This window comes from Oncorhynchus nerka, linkage group LG14 (genome assembly GCF_034236695.1).
Source record: "Oncorhynchus nerka isolate Pitt River linkage group LG14, Oner_Uvic_2.0, whole genome shotgun sequence".
Classification (NCBI taxonomy): Eukaryota; Metazoa; Chordata; class Actinopteri; order Salmoniformes; family Salmonidae; genus Oncorhynchus; species Oncorhynchus nerka.
This window is the reverse complement of record NC_088409.1, coordinates 26,619,288-26,635,164: the sequence shown is the minus strand read 5'-3', so window position 1 is coordinate 26,635,164 and position 15,877 is coordinate 26,619,288. Positions and strand designations below refer to the sequence as shown.

Genomic DNA, 15,877 nt, shown 5'->3' with positions numbered 1-15,877 from the left:
AAAGGGGAGAGGGAGAGAGAAAGGGGAGAGGGAGAGAAGGGAGAGGGAGAGAGAAAGGGAGAGACAGGAGAGAGAAAGGGGAGAGACAGGAGAGAGAAGAAAGGGAGAGGGGGAGAGAGAAAGGGGAGAAGGGAGAGAAAGGGGAGAGGGAGAGAGAAAGGGGAGAGGGGAGAGAGAAAGGGGAGAGGGGAGAGAGAAAGGGGAGAGGGGAGAGAGAAAGGGGAGAGACAGGAGAGAGGAAGGGGAGAGGGGAGAAAGGAGAAAGGGGAGAGACAGGAGAGAGAAAGGGGAGAGGGGAGAGAGAAAGGGGAGAAGGGAGAGAGAAAGGGGAGAAGGCAGAGAGAAAGGGGAAGAGGGGAGAGAGAAAGGGGAAAGGGGAGAGGGGAGAGAGAAAGGGGAGAGAGAAAGGGGAGAGGGGAGAGAGAAAGGGGAGAAGGGAGAGAGAAAGGGGAGAGACAGGAGAGAGAAAGGGGAGAAGGGAGAGAGAAAGGGGAGAAGGCAGAGAGAAAGGGGAAGAGGGGAGAGAGAAAGGGAGAGAAGGGAGAGAGAGAAGGGGAGAGAAAGGAGAGAGAAAGAAAGGGAGAGGGGAGAGAGAAGGAGGGAGAGAGAAAGGGAGAGAGAAAAGGAGAAGGGAGAGAGAAAGGGGAGAAGGGAGAGAGAAAGGGGAGAGGGAAAGAGAAAGAAGGGAGAGAAAGGAGAGAAGGGGAGAAGGGAGAGAGAAAGGAGAAGGAGAGAGAAAGGGAGAGGGAGAGAGAAAGGAGAGAGAGGGGAGAGAGAAAGGGAGAGGGGAGAGAGAAAGGGGAGAGGAGAGAGAAAGGGGAAGGGGAGAGACAGGAGAGGGAGGAAGGAGAGAGAAAGGGAGAAAGGAGAGACAGGAGAGAGGAGAGAAAGGAGAGACAGGGAGAGGGAAAGGGAAAGAGGGAGAGAAAGGAGAGAGAAAGGGGAGAAGGCAGAGAGAAAGGGAGAAGGCAGAGAAAGGGGAGAGGGGAGAGAGAAAGGGAGAAAGGAGAGGAGAGGAAAGGGGAGAGGGGAGAGAGAAAGGAGAGAAGAGGGAGAGAGAGAAGGGGAGAAGGAAGAGGGAGAGACAGGAGAGAGAAAGGGAGAGGGGAGAGAAAGGGGAGAAGGAGAGAGAAAGGAGAGGGGAGAGAGAGAAGGGGAGAGACAAGAGGAGAGAGAAAGGGAGAAGGAGAGAAAAAGGAGAGACAGGAGAGAGAAAGGAGAAGGGAGAGAGAAAGGGAGACAGGAGAGGGGAGAAGGGAGAGAAAAGGAGAGGGAGAGACAAGAGGAGAGAGAAAGGGGAGAAGGGAGAGAAAGGAGAAGGGAGAGAGAAAGGGGAGAGAAAGGAGAGAGAGAAAGAGAGGGAAAGGGGAGAGGGAGAAAGAAAGGGGAGACAGGAGAGAGAAAGGGAGAAGGGGAGGAGAGAGAAAGGGAGACAGGAGAGAGAAAGGGGAGAAGGGAGAGAGAAAGGGGAGAGGGGAGAGAGAAAGGAGAGGGGAGAGAGAAAGGGGAGAGGACAGGAAAGGGAGAAAGGGAAAGAGAGGGAGAGAGGGAGAAAGGGAGAGAGAAAGGGGAGAGGGAGAGAGAAAGGGGAGAGGGGAGAGGGGAGAGGGAGAGAAAGGAGAGAGAAAGGGGAGAGAAAGGGAGAGAGAAAAGAGGAGAAGGAGAGGAGAGAAAGGAGAGACAGGAGAGAGAAAGGGGAGAGGGAGAAGGAAAGGGAGAAGGGAGAGAGAAAGGGAGAGAGAGAAGAGGGAGAGAGAAGGAGAGAGAAAGGGGGAGAAAGGGAAAGAGAAAGGGGAGAAGGGAGAGAGAGAAAGGGGAGAAGGGAGAGAGAAAGGGGAGAGGGGAGAGAGAAAGGGGAGAGGAAGAGAGAAAGGGAGAGGGGAGAGAGAAAGGGGGAGAGACAGGGAGAGAGGGGAAAGAGAAAGGGGAGAGGGAGAGAGAAAGGGGAGAAGGAGGAGAGAGAAAGGAGAGAAAGGGGAGAGAGAAAGGGGAGAAGGGAGAGAAAAGGGAGAGAAAGGGAGAAGAGAAAGGGGGAGAGAGAGGGAGGAGAGAGAAAGGGGAGAGGGGAGAGAGAAAGGGAGAGGGAGAGAGAAAGGGAGAGGGAGAGAGAAAGGGGAGAAGGGGAGAGAGAAAGGGGAGAGGGGAGAGGGGAGAAAGGAGAGACAGAGAGAGAGAAAGGAGACAGGAGAGAGAAGAGGGGAGAGAGGGGAGAAAGGGGAGAGAGAAAGGAAAGAGGAGAGAGAGAAGGGGGAGAGACAGGGGAGAGAAAGGGAGAGAGAAAGGGAGAAGGGAGAGAGAAAGGGGAGAAGGGAGAGAGAAAGGGGAGAAGGGAGAGAGAAAGGGAGAGAGGGAGAGAGAAAGGGGAGAGACAGGAGAGAGAAAGGGGGAGAAGGGAGAGAGAAAGGGAGAAGGGAGAGAGAAAGGGAGAAGGCAGAGAGAAAGGGGAAGAGAGAGAGGGAGAGAGAAAGGAGAAAGGGGAGGGAGAGAAAGAAAGGGAGAGAGAGAAAGGGAGAGGGGAGAGAGAAAGGGGAGAAGGGAGAGAGAAAGGGAGAGAAAGGAGAGGAGAAAAGGAGAGAGGGAGAGAGGAGAGAGGGAAAGGAGAAGGCAGAGAGAAAGGGGAAGAGGAGAGAGAGAAAGGGGAAAGGGGAGAGAGAAAGGGGAAAGGGGAGAGAGAAAGGGAAGAGAGAAAGGGGAGAGACAGGGGAGAGAGAAAGGGGAGAGAGAAAGGGGAGAGGGGAGAGAGAAAGGGGAGAGAGAAAGGGAGAGAGAAAGGAGAAGGGAGAGAGAAAGGAGAAGGGAGAGAGAAAGGGGAAGGGAAAGAGAAAGGGGAGAGACAGGAGAGAGAGAGAGAAAGGAGAAGGGAGAGAGAAAGGGAGAAGGAGAGAGAAAGGGGAGAAGGAGAGAGAAAGGGGAGGGGAGAGAGAAAGGGAGAGACAGGAGAGAGAAAGGGGAGAAGGAGAGAGAAAGGGGAGAAGGAGAGAGAAAGGGAAGAGGGGAGAGAGAAAGGGGAAAGGGAGAGGGGAGAGAGAAAGGAGAAAGGAGAGAGGGAGAGAGAAAGGGAGAGAGAAAGGGGAGAGGGGAGAGAGAAAGGGGAGAGGGGAGAGAGAAAGGGGAGAGACAGGAGGAGAGAGAAAGGGAGAAGGGAGAGAGAAAGGAGAGAAGGAGAGAGAAAGGGGAGGGGAGAGAGAAAGGGGAAAGGGGAGAGAAAGGGGAAAGGGAGAGAAGGGGGAGAGAGAAAGGGAGAGAGAAAGGAGAGAGAAAGGGGAGAGGGGAGAGAGAAAGGGGAGAGACGGGAGAGAGAAAGGGGAGAAGGGAGAGAGAAAGGAGAGGGAGAGAGAAAGGGAGAGGGGAGAGAAAGGAGAGACAGGAGAGAGAAAGGGGAGAAGGGAGAGAGAAAGGGGAGAAGGGAGAGAGAAAGGGGAGAAGGGAGAGAGAAAGGGGAGAGGGGAGAGAGAAAGGGAGAGAGGGGGAGAAGGAGAGAGAAAGGAGAAGGAGAGAGAAAGGGGAGAAGGGGAGAGAGAAAGGGGAGAGGGAGAGAGAAAGGGGAGAGGGAGAGAGAAAGGGGAGAAGGGAGAGAGAAAGGGGAGAGACAGGAGAGAGAAAGGGGAGAGACAGGAGAGAGGAAGGGGAGAGGGGAGAGAGAAAGGGGAGAGACAGGAGAGAGAAAGGGGAGAGGGGAGAGAGAAAGGGGAGAGGGGAGAGAGAAAGGGGAGAAGGGAGAGAGAAAGGGGAGAAGGCAGAGAGAAAGGGGAAGAGGGAGAGAGAAAGGGGAAAGGAGAGGGGAGAGAGAAAGGGGAGAGAAAGGGGAGAGGGAGAGAGAAAGGGGAGAAGGAGAGAGAAAGGGAGAAGGCAGAGAGAAAGGGGAAGAGGGGAGAGAGAAAGGAGAGAGGGAGAGAGGGGAGAGAGAAAGGGAGAGACAGGAGAGAGAAAGGGGAGAGACAGGAGAGAGAAAGGGGAGAAGGGAGAGAGAAAGGGGAGAGGGAAAGAGAAAGGGAGAGACAGAAGAGAGAAAGGGGAGAAGGAGAGAGAGAAGGAGAAGGGAGAGAGAAAGGGGAGAGGTGAGAGAAAGGGAGAGGGGAGAGAGAAAGGGGAGAGACAGGAGAGAGAAAGGGGAGAAGGGGAGAGAAAGGAGAGAGAAAGGGGGAGAGGGGAGAGAGAAAGGGAGGGGAGAGAAAAGGAGAGGGAGAGAGAAAGGAGAGACAGGAGAGAGAAAGGGAGAGACAGGGGAGAGAGAAAGGGAGAGGGAGAGAGAAAGGGGAGAGACAGGAGAGAGAAAGGGGGAGAAGGGAGAGAGAAAGAAAGGGGAGAGAAGGAAGAGAGAGAAAGGGAGAGAGGGAGAGAGAAAGGGAGAGAGAAAGGGGAGAAGGGAGAGAGAAAGGAGAAGGAGAGAGAAAGGAGGAGAAAGGGAGAGAGAGGAGAGGGAGAGAGAAAGGGAGAGGGGAGGAGAGAAAGGGGAGAGACAGGAGAGAGAAAGGAGAGGGGAGAGAAGAAAGGAGAAGGAGAGAGAAAGGGAGAGGGGAGAGAGAAAGGAGAGAAAGGAGAGAGAAGGGGGAGAGGGGAGAGAGAAAGGAGAGACAGGAGAGAGAAAGGGGAGAGGGAGGAGAGAGAAAGGGGAGAGGGAGAGAGAAAGGGAGAGGGGAGAGAAAGGGAGAAGGGAGAGAGAAAGGGAGAGGGAGAGAGAAAAGGAGAGACAGGAGAGAGAAAGGGGGAGACAGGAGAGAGAGAAAGGGGGGAGGAGAAAGGAGAGAGGGGAGAGAGAAAGGGAGAGGGGAGAGAGAAAGGGGAGAAGGAGAGAGAAAGGGGAGAGAGGGGAGAGAGAAAGGGGAGAGACAGGAGAGAAAGAAAGGGAGAGGGAGAGAGAAAGGAGGAGGGAGAGAGAAAGGAGAGAGAGAAAAAGGAGAGGGGAGAGAGAAAGGAGAGGAGAGAGGGGAGAGGGAGAAAAGGGGAGAGACAGGAGAGAGAAAGGGGAGAAGGGAGAGAGAAAGGGGAGAAGGGAGAGAGAAAGGGAGAGAGGGAGAGAGAAAGGGGAAAGGAAGAAGGAGAGAGAGGGGAAGGGAGAGAAAGGGAGAGGAGAGGAAAGGGGAGAGAGAGAAAGGGGGAGAGAGGGAAGAGAAAGGAGAGGGGAGAGAGAAAGGGGAGAGACAGGAGAGAGAAATGGGAGAGACAGGAGAGAGGAAGGGAGAGGGGAGAGAGAAAGGGAGAGACAGGAGAGAGAAAGGGGAGAGGGGAGAGAGAAAGGGAGAGGGGAGAGAGAAAGGAGAAGGAGAGAGAAAGGAGAAGGCAGAGAGAAAGGGGAAGAGGGGAGAGAGAAAGGGGAAAGGGGAGAGGGGAGAGAGAAAGGGGAGAGAGAAAGGGGAGAGGGAGAGAGAAAGGAGAAGGGAGAGAGAAAGGGGAGAAGGCAGAGAGAAAGGGGAAGAGGGGAGAGAGAAAGGGGAGAGAGAAAGGGGAGAGGGGAGAGAGAAAGGGGAGAGACAGGAGAGAGAAAGGGGAGAGACAGGAGAGAGAAAGGGGAGAAGGGAGAGAGAAAGGGGAGAGGGGAAAGAGAAAGGGGAGAGACAGGAGAGAGAAAGGGGAGAAGGGAGAGAGAAAGGGGAGAAGGGAGAGAGAAAGGGGAGAGGTGAGAGAGAAAGGGGAGAGGGGAGAGAGAAAGGGGAGAGACAGGAGAGAGAATACTCAGTTGTGCTTTAGGACAGGTTTACAGCATGTTTTAAGCCTGATATCTGATACATCATGTTTAGATTCCCAGGTCTGATCTCAGCCTCTTACCCAGTATGAACACTGGCATGAAGGCTCCAGACGGGATGGGCATCGTCGTGGAAACAGCAGACATCCAGAACTAGAACATTGAGAAGGTATGTGAATGACAGAGACCTAATACAAATCCTTTGTAGAATCTAATAGAGAAACAATGAAAAGTTAAACTTTCAGAGAATGTGGTTGCAACTCTTTTCATTTTGATTTGATAGCCTGACCACAGCATAATATGAGAAGAAAGGAAATGTGTTTTATTCCATGATGGAGGGAGGACGTACCTTCATCACGAAGAAGAGGAGGAGGATGAGGAAGACGCTGACGTCGGGGTGCAGCCAGGCTGAGGAGCGCCCCAGTCCAGGGGGAAGGGCGGTGGCAGACAGTTTGGTCCAGGTGAAGTTATCAAACAGAGAGTTAATACATTCTCTAGGCATCAGCTGAACAGAGAGAGAGAGAGAGAGAGAGGGGGGAGAGCGAGAGAGAGAGAGAGATGAGAGAAAGAGAGAGAGAGAGAGAGAGAGAGAGAGAGAGACACACAGAGAGAGAGAGAGAGAGAGAGAGAGAGTGAGAGAGAGACAGAGAGAGAGAGAGAGAGAGTGAGAGAGAGACAGAGAGAGAGAGAAAGAGAGACAGAGAGAGACAAAGAGAGAGGGGAGAGAGATCAATCAATCAAATGTATTTATAAAGCAGATGTCACAAATTGCTTATACAGAAACTCAGCCTAAAACCCAAAGAGCACACAATGCAGATGTAGAAGCACGGTGGCTAGGAAAAACTCCCTAGAAAGGCAGGAAAATAGGAAGAAACCTAGAGAGGACAGTGGTTCTGGGTTTTTCATCTCTGCATGGTGGTGTTACAGTGGTGTTGAGATTTATTTATCCGTATCAGCTTAAAAACCACACTAAAAACATAGTTAATAGGGTTGCTTGTTGCCTGTAGGCAATACATAGATTTATAAAAGGTTATTCTATAAGTGAACATGAACATAAACTCTAATAAGCTCAATAATGCTCTCTGACCTCTCCAGCCATGAACTGGCCGAATCCAGGAGGAAAGGTCAGGGTGGCGATGACAAACGTCACTGCACCTGGGTAGATTAACCGACTGAACACACACAATCGCACACGCATGCGCACAAATACAAAATACAAAGACGGACACACACAACACACACACACACAATATCATTAAACAACTGGGATACTCAGCCGTTATAACAAACCACAATGCCATTACTTAAATGTGAAGCATTTTAGGGTAATAATGTCAATTGTCAGGAATCTCATCCCAGTTCATTGTCTGGCTGTCAGGCTGTTGAGTTCATGGCAGGACACCTCTACAGCTCTGCCCCTCCTAATGTGTGAGCTCAATGTACCTTGACTGGTGAGTCAATGGCTAAGTGAATGTGTCTAACTGGGTGAATGGCTGGCTGTTAAGCCCTGCTTGTCTGGGTCAATGTCGTGTAACAGATTACTTTGGAAGAAGAGGCTACCCAAATGAAACTCATCTGGAATGGAATGTGGAAAGTGTCAGGGATCTGGGTAATAGTGTCTGCTAAGCATTACAATTTTGAAGACATTTGAGTGAGTGTAACAGTGTGTGTGTACTGTGTGTATGTACTGTGTGTATGTACTGTGTGTGTGTGTGTGTGTGTACTGTGTGTGTGTACTGTGTGTGTACTGTGTGTGTGTGTACTGTGTGTGTGTACTGTGTGTATGTACTGTGTGTGTGTACTGTATGTGTGTACTGTGTGCGTATGCATGTGAGTGCGTGAGTGCGTGATGTCTCACTGCTTGGTCAGAAAGCGTGTGAGAGCCGTCTGTCTCCTCATCACTAGAACCACCTGTCTGTTCAGGTAGACAAAGAAGGCCCCCAGGAACCCACAGGAGATTCTACAACAGACAGACAGGGGACAGAGAGTCAGGAACCCACAGGAGATTCTACAACAGACAGACAGGGGACAGAGAGTCTGGAACCCACAAGAGATCCTATAACAGACAGACAGGGGACAGGGAGTCATGAACCCACAGGAGATTCTACAACAGACAGACAGGGGACAGGGAGTCAGGAACCCACAGGAGATTCTACAACAGACAGACAGGGGACAGGGAATCCACAAGAGATCCTACAACAGACAGACAGGGGACAGGGAGTCAGGAACCCACAAGAGATCCTACAACAGACAGACAGGGGACCGGGAGTCAGGAACCCACAGGAGATCCTACAACAGACAGACAGGGGACAGGGAGTCAGGAACCCACAGGAGATTCTACAAAAGACAGACAGGGGACAGAGAGTCTGGAACCCACAGGAGATTCTACAACAGACAGACAGGGGACCGGGAGTCAGGAACCCACAGGAGATCCTACAACAGACAGACAGGGGACAGGGAGTCAGGAACCCACAGGAGATTCTACAACAGACAGACAGGGGACAGGGAGTCAGGAACCCACAGGAGATTCTACAACAGACAGACAGGGGACAGAGAGTCAGGAACCCACAGGAGATCCTACAACAGACAGACAGGGGACAGGGAGTCAGGAACCCACAGGAGATTCTACAACAGACAGACAGGGGACAGAGAGTCTGGAACCCACAGGAGATTCTACAAAAGACAGACAGGGGACAGAGAGTCTGGAACCCACAGGAGATCCTACAATAGACAGACAGGGGACCGGGAGTCAGGAACCCACAGGAGATCCTACAACAGACAGACAGGGGACAGGGAGTCTGGAACCCACAGGAGATCCTACAACAGACAGACAGGGGACAGAGTGTCAGGAACCCACAGGAGATTCTACAACAGACAGACAGGGGACAGAGAGTCTGGAACCCACAGGAGATTCTACAACAGACAGACAGGGGACCGGGAGTCAGGAACCCACAGGAGATCCTACAACAGACAGACAGGGGACAGGGAGTCAGGAACCCACAGGAGATTCTACAAAAGACAGACAGGGGACAGAGAGTCTGGAACCCACAGGAGATTCTACAACAGACAGACAGGGGACCGGGAGTCAGGAACCCACAGGAGATCCTACAACAGACAGACAGGGGACAGGGAGTCAGGAACCCACAGGAGATTCTACAACAGACAGACAGGGGACAGGGAGTCAGGAACCCACAGGAGATTCTACAACAGACAGACAGGGGACAGAGAGTCAGGAACCCACAGGAGATCCTACAACAGACAGACAGGGGACAGGGAGTCAGGAACCCACAGGAGATTCTACAACAGACAGACAGGGGACAGAGAGTCTGGAACCCACAGGAGATTCTACAAAAGACAGACAGGGGACAGAGAGTCTGGAACCCACAGGAGATCCTACAATAGACAGACAGGGGACAGGGAGTCTGGAACCCACAGGAGATCCTACAATAGACAGACAGGGGACAGGGAGTCAGGAACCCACAGGAGATTCTACAACAGACAGACAGGGGACAGGGAATCCACAAGAGATCCTACAACAGACAGACAGGGGACAGGGAGTCAGGAACCCACAGGAGATTCTACAACAGACAGACAGGGGACAGAGAGTCAGGAACCCACAGGAGATCCTACAACAGACAGACAGGGGACAGGGAGTCAGGAACCCACAGGAGATTCTACAACAGACAGACAGGGGACAGGGAATCCACAAGAGATCCTACAACAGACAGACAGGGGACAGGGAGTCAGGAACCCACAGGAGATTCTACAACAGACAGACAGGGGACAGAGAGTCAGGAACCCACAGGAGATCCTACAACAGACAGACAGGGGACAGGGAGTCAGGAACCCACAGGAGATTCTACAACAGACAGACAGGGGACAGAGAGTCTGGAACCCACAGGAGATTCTACAAAAGACAGACAGGGAACAGAGAGTCTGGAACCCACAGGAGATTCTACAACAGACAGACAGGGGACCGGGAGTCAGGAACCCACAGGAGATCCTACAACAGACAGACAGGGGACAGGGAGTCAGGAACCCACAGGAGATTCTACAACAGACAGACAGGGGACAGGGAGTCAGGAACCCACAGGAGATTCTACAACAGACAGACAGGGGACAGAGAGTCAGGAACCCACAGGAGATCCTACAACAGACAGACAGGGGACAGGGAGTCAGGAACCCACAGGAGATTCTACAACAGACAGACAGGGGACAGAGAGTCTGGAACCCACAGGAGATTCTACAAAAGACAGACAGGGGACAGAGAGTCTGGAACCCACAGGAGATCCTACAATAGACAGACAGGGGACCGGGAGTCAGGAACCCACAGGAGATCCTACAACAGACAGACAGGGGACAGGGAGTCTGGAACCCACAGGAGATCCTACAACAGACAGACAGGGGACAGAGTGTCAGGAACCCACAGGAGATTCTACAACAGACAGACAGGGGACAGAGAGTCTGGAACCCACAGGAGATTCTACAACAGACAGACAGGGGACAGGGAGTCAGGAACCCACAGGAGATCCTACAACAGACAGACAGGGGACAGGGAGTCAGGAACCCACAGGAGATTCTACAAAAGACAGACAGGGGACAGAGAGTCTGGAACCCACAGGAGATTCTACAACAGACAGACAGGGGACAGAGAGTCAGGAACCCACAGGAGATCCTACAACAGACAGACAGGGGACAGGGAGTCAGGAACCCACAGGAGATTCTACAACAGACAGACAGGGGACAGGGAGTCAGGAACCCACAGGAGATTCTACAACAGACAGACAGGGGACAGAGAGTCAGGAACCCACAGGAGATTCTACAACAGACAGACAGGGGACAGGGAATCCACAGGAGATCCTACAACAGACAGACAGGGGACAGAGAGTCAGGAACCCACAGGAGATTCTACAACAGACAGACAGGGGACAGGAACCCACAGAGTCTGGAACCCACAGGAGATTCTACAACAGACAGACAGGGGACAGAGAGTCTGGAACCCACAGGAGATTCTACAAAAGACAGACAGGGGACAGAGGAGATCTGACAGACACCAGGAACCCACAGAGATCCTACAACAGACAGACAGGGGACAGGGAGTCTGGAACCCACAGGAGATCCTACAACAGACAGACAGGGGACAGAGAGTCAGGAACCCACAGGAGATTCTACAACAGACAGACAGGGGACAGGGAGTCAGGGACAGGGGATCTGACAGACAGGTCAGGAACCCACAAGAGATCCTACAACAGACAGACAGGGGACAGGGAGTCAGGAACCCACAGGAGATTCTACAACAGACAGACAGGGACAGGGAGTCAGGAACCCACAGGAGATTCTACAACAGACAGACAGGGGACAGGAGTCAGGAACCCAACAGAGGAGATCCTACAACAGACAGACAGGGGACAGGGAGTCAGGAACCCACAGGAGATTCTACAACAGACAGACAGGGGACAGGGGGGAGTCAGGAACCCACAGGAGATTCTACAACAGACAGACAGGGGACAGAGAGTCTGGAACCCACAGGAGATTCTACAACAGACAGACAGGGGACAGACAGACAGGAGTCAGGAACCCACAGGAGATCCTACAACAGACAGACAGGGGACAGGGAGTCAGGAACCCACAGGAGATTCTACAACAGACAGACAGGGGACAGAGTCTGGAACCCACAGGAGATTCTACAAAAGACAGACAGGGGACAGAGAGTCAGGAGATTCTACAACAGACAGACAGGGGACAGGGAGTCAGGAACCCACAGGAGATCCTACAACAGACAGACAGGGGACAGGGAGTCAGGAACCCACAGGAGATCCTACAACAGACAGACAGGGGACAGGGAGTCAGGAACCCACAGGAGATCTACAACAGACAGACAGGGGACAGAGAGTCCCCACAGGAGATTCTACAACAGACAGACAGGGGACAGAGAGTCTGGAACCCACAGGAGATCCTACAAACAGACAGACAGGGGACAGAGTCAGGAACCCACAGGAGATTCTACAACAGACAGACAGGGGACAGAGAGTCAGAACCCACAGGAATCCCAACAGGAGATCAGGAACCCACAGGAGATTCTACAACAGACAGACAGGACAGGGTCAGGAACCCACAGGAGATCCTACAACAGACAGACAGGGGACAGAGAGTCAGGAACCCACAGGAGTCAGGAACCCAGGGGACAGGAGAGATCCTACAACAGACAGACAGGGGACAGAGAGTCAGGAACCCACAGGAGATCCTACAACAGACAGACAGGGGACAGAGAGTCAGGAATCCACAGGAGATCTACAACAGACAGACAGGGGACAGAGAGTCAGGAACCCACAGGAGATTCTACAACAGACAGACAGGGGACAGAGAGTCAGGAACCCACAGGAGATTCTACAACAGACAGACAGGGGACAGAGAGTCAGGAACCCACAGGAGATTCTACAACAGACAGACAGGGGACAGGGAATCCACAGGAGATCCTACAACAGACAGACAGGGGACAGAGAGTCAGGAACCCACAGGAGATCCTACAACAGACAGACAGGGGACAGGGAGTCAGGAATCCACAGGAGATTCTACAACAGACAGACAGGGGACAGGAATCCACAGGAGATTCTACAACAGACAGACAGGGGACAGGGAATCCACAGGAGATCCTACAACAGACAGACAGGGGACAGAGAGTCTGGAACCCACAGGAGATTCTACAACAGACAGACAGGGGACAGAGAGTCAGGAACCCACAGGAGATTCTACAACAGACAGACAGGGGACAGGGAATCCACAGGAGATCCTACAACAGACAGACAGGGGAAAGAGAGTCAGGAACCCACAGGAGATTCTACAACAGACAGACAGGGGACAGGGAATCCACAGGAGATCCTACAATAGACAGACAGGGGACAGAGAGTCAGGAATCCACAGGAGATTCTACAACAGACAGACAGGGGACAGTGAATCCACAGGAGATCATACAACAGACAGACAGGGGACAGAGAGTCTGGAACCCACAGGAGATTCTACAACAGACAGACAGGGGACAGAGAGTCTGGAATCCACAGGAGATTCTACAACAGACAGACAGGGGACAGGGAGTCAGGAACCCACAGGAGATTCTACAACAGACAGACAGGGGACAGGGAGTCAGGAACCCACAGGAGATTCTACAACAGACAGACAGGGGACAGAGAGTCAGGAACCCACAGGAGATTCTACAATGGGGAGTCAGGAAGACACACACACAATCCCATTGATCCCCACACCATCACAAAGTGGGTGAAGTTCAGTTGAAGACTGTAGGTTCTAAAAGGGGTGTGTAGAATGTTGACTAAGCGCTCTCACCCAATGATAGCGAAGGCTGGGAGCTCCTGCAGGTCAAAGGGAAAATCCATCCGGAAGTTGGTCCGGAAAAGAGCTGTAATGGTGACTGTGACAGGGACAGCGAGAGAGTGAAACTGATCCTATTCTAAAATACCTGGCATGAATAAACATATGACATCATCATGAGAGAAAAGGTGTGGTGGGATTATGTTGTTCTGGAGGAAATATATGTGTGATGCGATGCTGCCTCCATGGCGCACCTGCATCTTTGTTCCACACAGACAACACCCTGAATATGAAGGCACTGAAGGTGGCAGCGAAATACCCTCTCCAGTAATTCCTCACAGCAAAGTAGGTAGATGTGACCTCAATGCTGAACAACACCCCTGGAGAGGAGGGAAGAAGAGGGGGAGGACAAGAGAGAGAGAGAGAGAGAGAGAGAGAGAAAGGCATGGAGGGAGTGAGTGAGTGAGTGAGTGAGTGAGTGAGTGAGTGAGTGAGTGAGTGAGTGAGTGAGTGAGTGAGTGAGTGAGTGAGTGAGTGAGTGAGTGAGTGGAGGGAGATCGATTTGAGTTTAAGTGAGCAGAATGAGCACACACACATACACACATACACACACAGAATAGCTAAATACTCGAGAGCAAAATAAACATCAGAGCGAATCAGAGACATGACTGTATGAATGGAGATTATAAAAGACAATATTTGAAGAATAGAGACAAGCTTTAATGATTTTAGCTGAGTGTTTCCATTCTATGCTGAGGCTATCTGGACACTGTAGATTACTGTTACAGGAAGGGGAGAGCAGTGGGGGGATAGAGAGATAGAAGGGGTGTAGAGAGAGATAGAAGGGGTTAGAGGGAGAGAGAGGGGTGTAGAGAGAGAGAGAGGGGGTTAGAGAGAGAGAGAGGGGGTTAGAGGGAGAGAGAGGGGTTAGAGGGAGAGAGAGGGGTTAGAGGGAGAGAGAGGGGGTTAGAGAGAGAGAGAGGGGGTTAGAGGGAGAGAGAGGGGGTTAGAGGGAGATAGAGGGGTGTAGAGGGAGAGAGAGGGGTTAGAGGAGAGATAGAGGGGTTAGAGGGAGATAGAGGGGGTTAGAGAGAGAGAGGGGGTTAGAGAGAGAGAGGGGGTTAGAGGGAGAGAGAGGTGTAGAGAGAGATAGAGGGGTTAGAGGGAGAGAGAGGGGGTTAGAGAGAGAGAGAGGGGTTAGAGGAGAGAGAGGGGTTAGAGGAGAGAGAGAGGGTTAGAGAGAGATAGAGAGGGGGTTAGAGGGAGAGAGTGGGGGTTAGAGGAGAGAGGGGGTTAGAGGGAGAGAGAGGGGTGTAGAGAGAGATAGAGAGGGTTAGAGGGAGAGAGAGGGTGTAGAGAGAGATAGAGGGGTTAGAGAGAGAGAGAGGGGTGTAGAGAGAGATAGAGGGGTTAGAGGGAGAGAGAGGGGAATAGAGGGAGAGAGAGGGTGTAGAGAGAGATAGAGGGGGTTAGAGGGAGAGAGAGGGGTGTAGTCAGAGATAGAGGGGGTTAGAGGGAGAGAGAGGGATGTAGAGAGAGATAGAAGGGGTTAGAGGGAGAGAGAGGGATGTAGAGAGAGGGATGTAGAGAGAGATAGAGGGAGTTAGAGGGAGAGAGAGGGGTGTAGAGAAAGATGGAGAGGGTTAGAGGGAGAGAGAGGGATGTAGAGAGAGATAGAGGGAGTTAAGAGGGAGAGAGAGGGATGGAGAGAGAGATGGAGAGGGTTAGAGGGAGAGAGAGGGATGTAGAGAGAGATAGAAGGGGTTAGAGGGAGAGAGAGAGGGATGTAGAGAGATAGAAGGGGTTAGAGGGAGACAGGTGGATGTAGGGAGAGATAGAGGAGTTAGAGGGAGAGAGAGGGATTAGAGGAGATGTAGAGATAGATGGAGATGGAGGGTTAGAGGGATGTAGAGAGAGATGGAGAGGGTTAGAGGGAGAGAGAGAGGTGGATGTAGCGAGAGATAGAGGGAGTTAGAGGGAGAGAGAGGGATGTAGAGAGAGATGGAGAGGGTTAGAGGGATGTAGAGAGAGATGGAGAGGGTTAGAGGGATGTAGAGAGAGATGGAGAGGGTTAGAGGGAGAGAGAGGGATGTAGAGAGAGATAGGGGTTAGAGGGAGAGAGAGATTTATGTAGAGAGATATATAAGGGGTTAGAGGGAGAGAGAGGGAGAGGGATGTAGAGAGAGATATAAAGTAGTGGGAATGACATGGAGAGGCATTCAGAAAGGGAGCGCAGGGGTTGAAAAGGAGGATAGGGTTGTGAGAGTGGTATAGAAAAGGTGTAGTGAGGGAGTGATAGTGGTATAGAAAGAGGTGTAGTGAGGGAGTGATAGTGGTATAGAAAGAGGTGTAGTGAAGGAGGGATAGTGGTATAGAAAGAGGTGTAGTGAAGGAATGATAGTGGTATAGAAAGAGGTGTAATGAAGGAGTGGTAGTGGTATAGAAAGAGGTGTGGTGAAGGAGCGGTAGTGGTATAGAAAGAGGTGTAGTGAAGGAATGATAGTGGTATAGAAAGAGGTGTAGTGAAGGAGTGATAGTGGTATAGAAAGAGGTGTGGTGAAGGAGTGATAGTGGTATAGAAAGAGGTGTAGTGAGAGAGCGATAGTGGTATAGAAAGAGGTGTAGTAAAGAAAGTGGTATAGAAAGAGGTGTAGTGAAGGAATGATAGTGGTATAGAAAGAGGTGATATAGTGGTATAGAAAGAGGTGTAGTGAAGGAGTGATAGTGGTATAGAAAGAGGTGTAGTGAAGGAGTGATAGTGGTATAGAAAGAGGTGTAGTGAAGGAGCGATAGTGGTATAGAAAGAGGTGTAGTGAAGGAGTGATAGTGGTATAGAAAGAGGTGTAGTGAAGGAGTGATAGTGGTATAGAA

The 15,877-nt window shown here is 51.8% G+C and overlaps 1 protein-coding gene across 4 annotated transcripts in view; it reads right to left on the bottom strand.

Annotated features, from left to right (window-relative positions):
* Positions 1-15,877, bottom strand: part of LOC115124359 (chloride channel protein 1-like) — a 53,511-nt gene that overhangs the window by 22,935 nt on the left and 14,699 nt on the right. For 3 of the 4 annotated variants that reach the window (XM_065027862.1, XM_065027863.1, XM_065027864.1), the window contains exons 8-13: positions 13,261-13,386; positions 13,022-13,106; positions 7,542-7,643; positions 6,771-6,855; positions 6,033-6,188; positions 5,767-5,836 (exon numbers count right to left, since the gene is read on the bottom strand). In XM_065027862.1, the coding sequence (XP_064883934.1) occupies positions 5,767-5,836; positions 6,033-6,188; positions 6,771-6,855; positions 7,542-7,643; positions 13,022-13,106; positions 13,261-13,386 (624 nt within the window). The remainder of the gene's footprint in view (positions 1-5,766; positions 5,837-6,032; positions 6,189-6,770; positions 6,856-7,541; positions 7,644-13,021; positions 13,107-13,260; positions 13,387-15,877) is intronic. The other variant, XM_065027865.1, reaches the window with a different exon arrangement.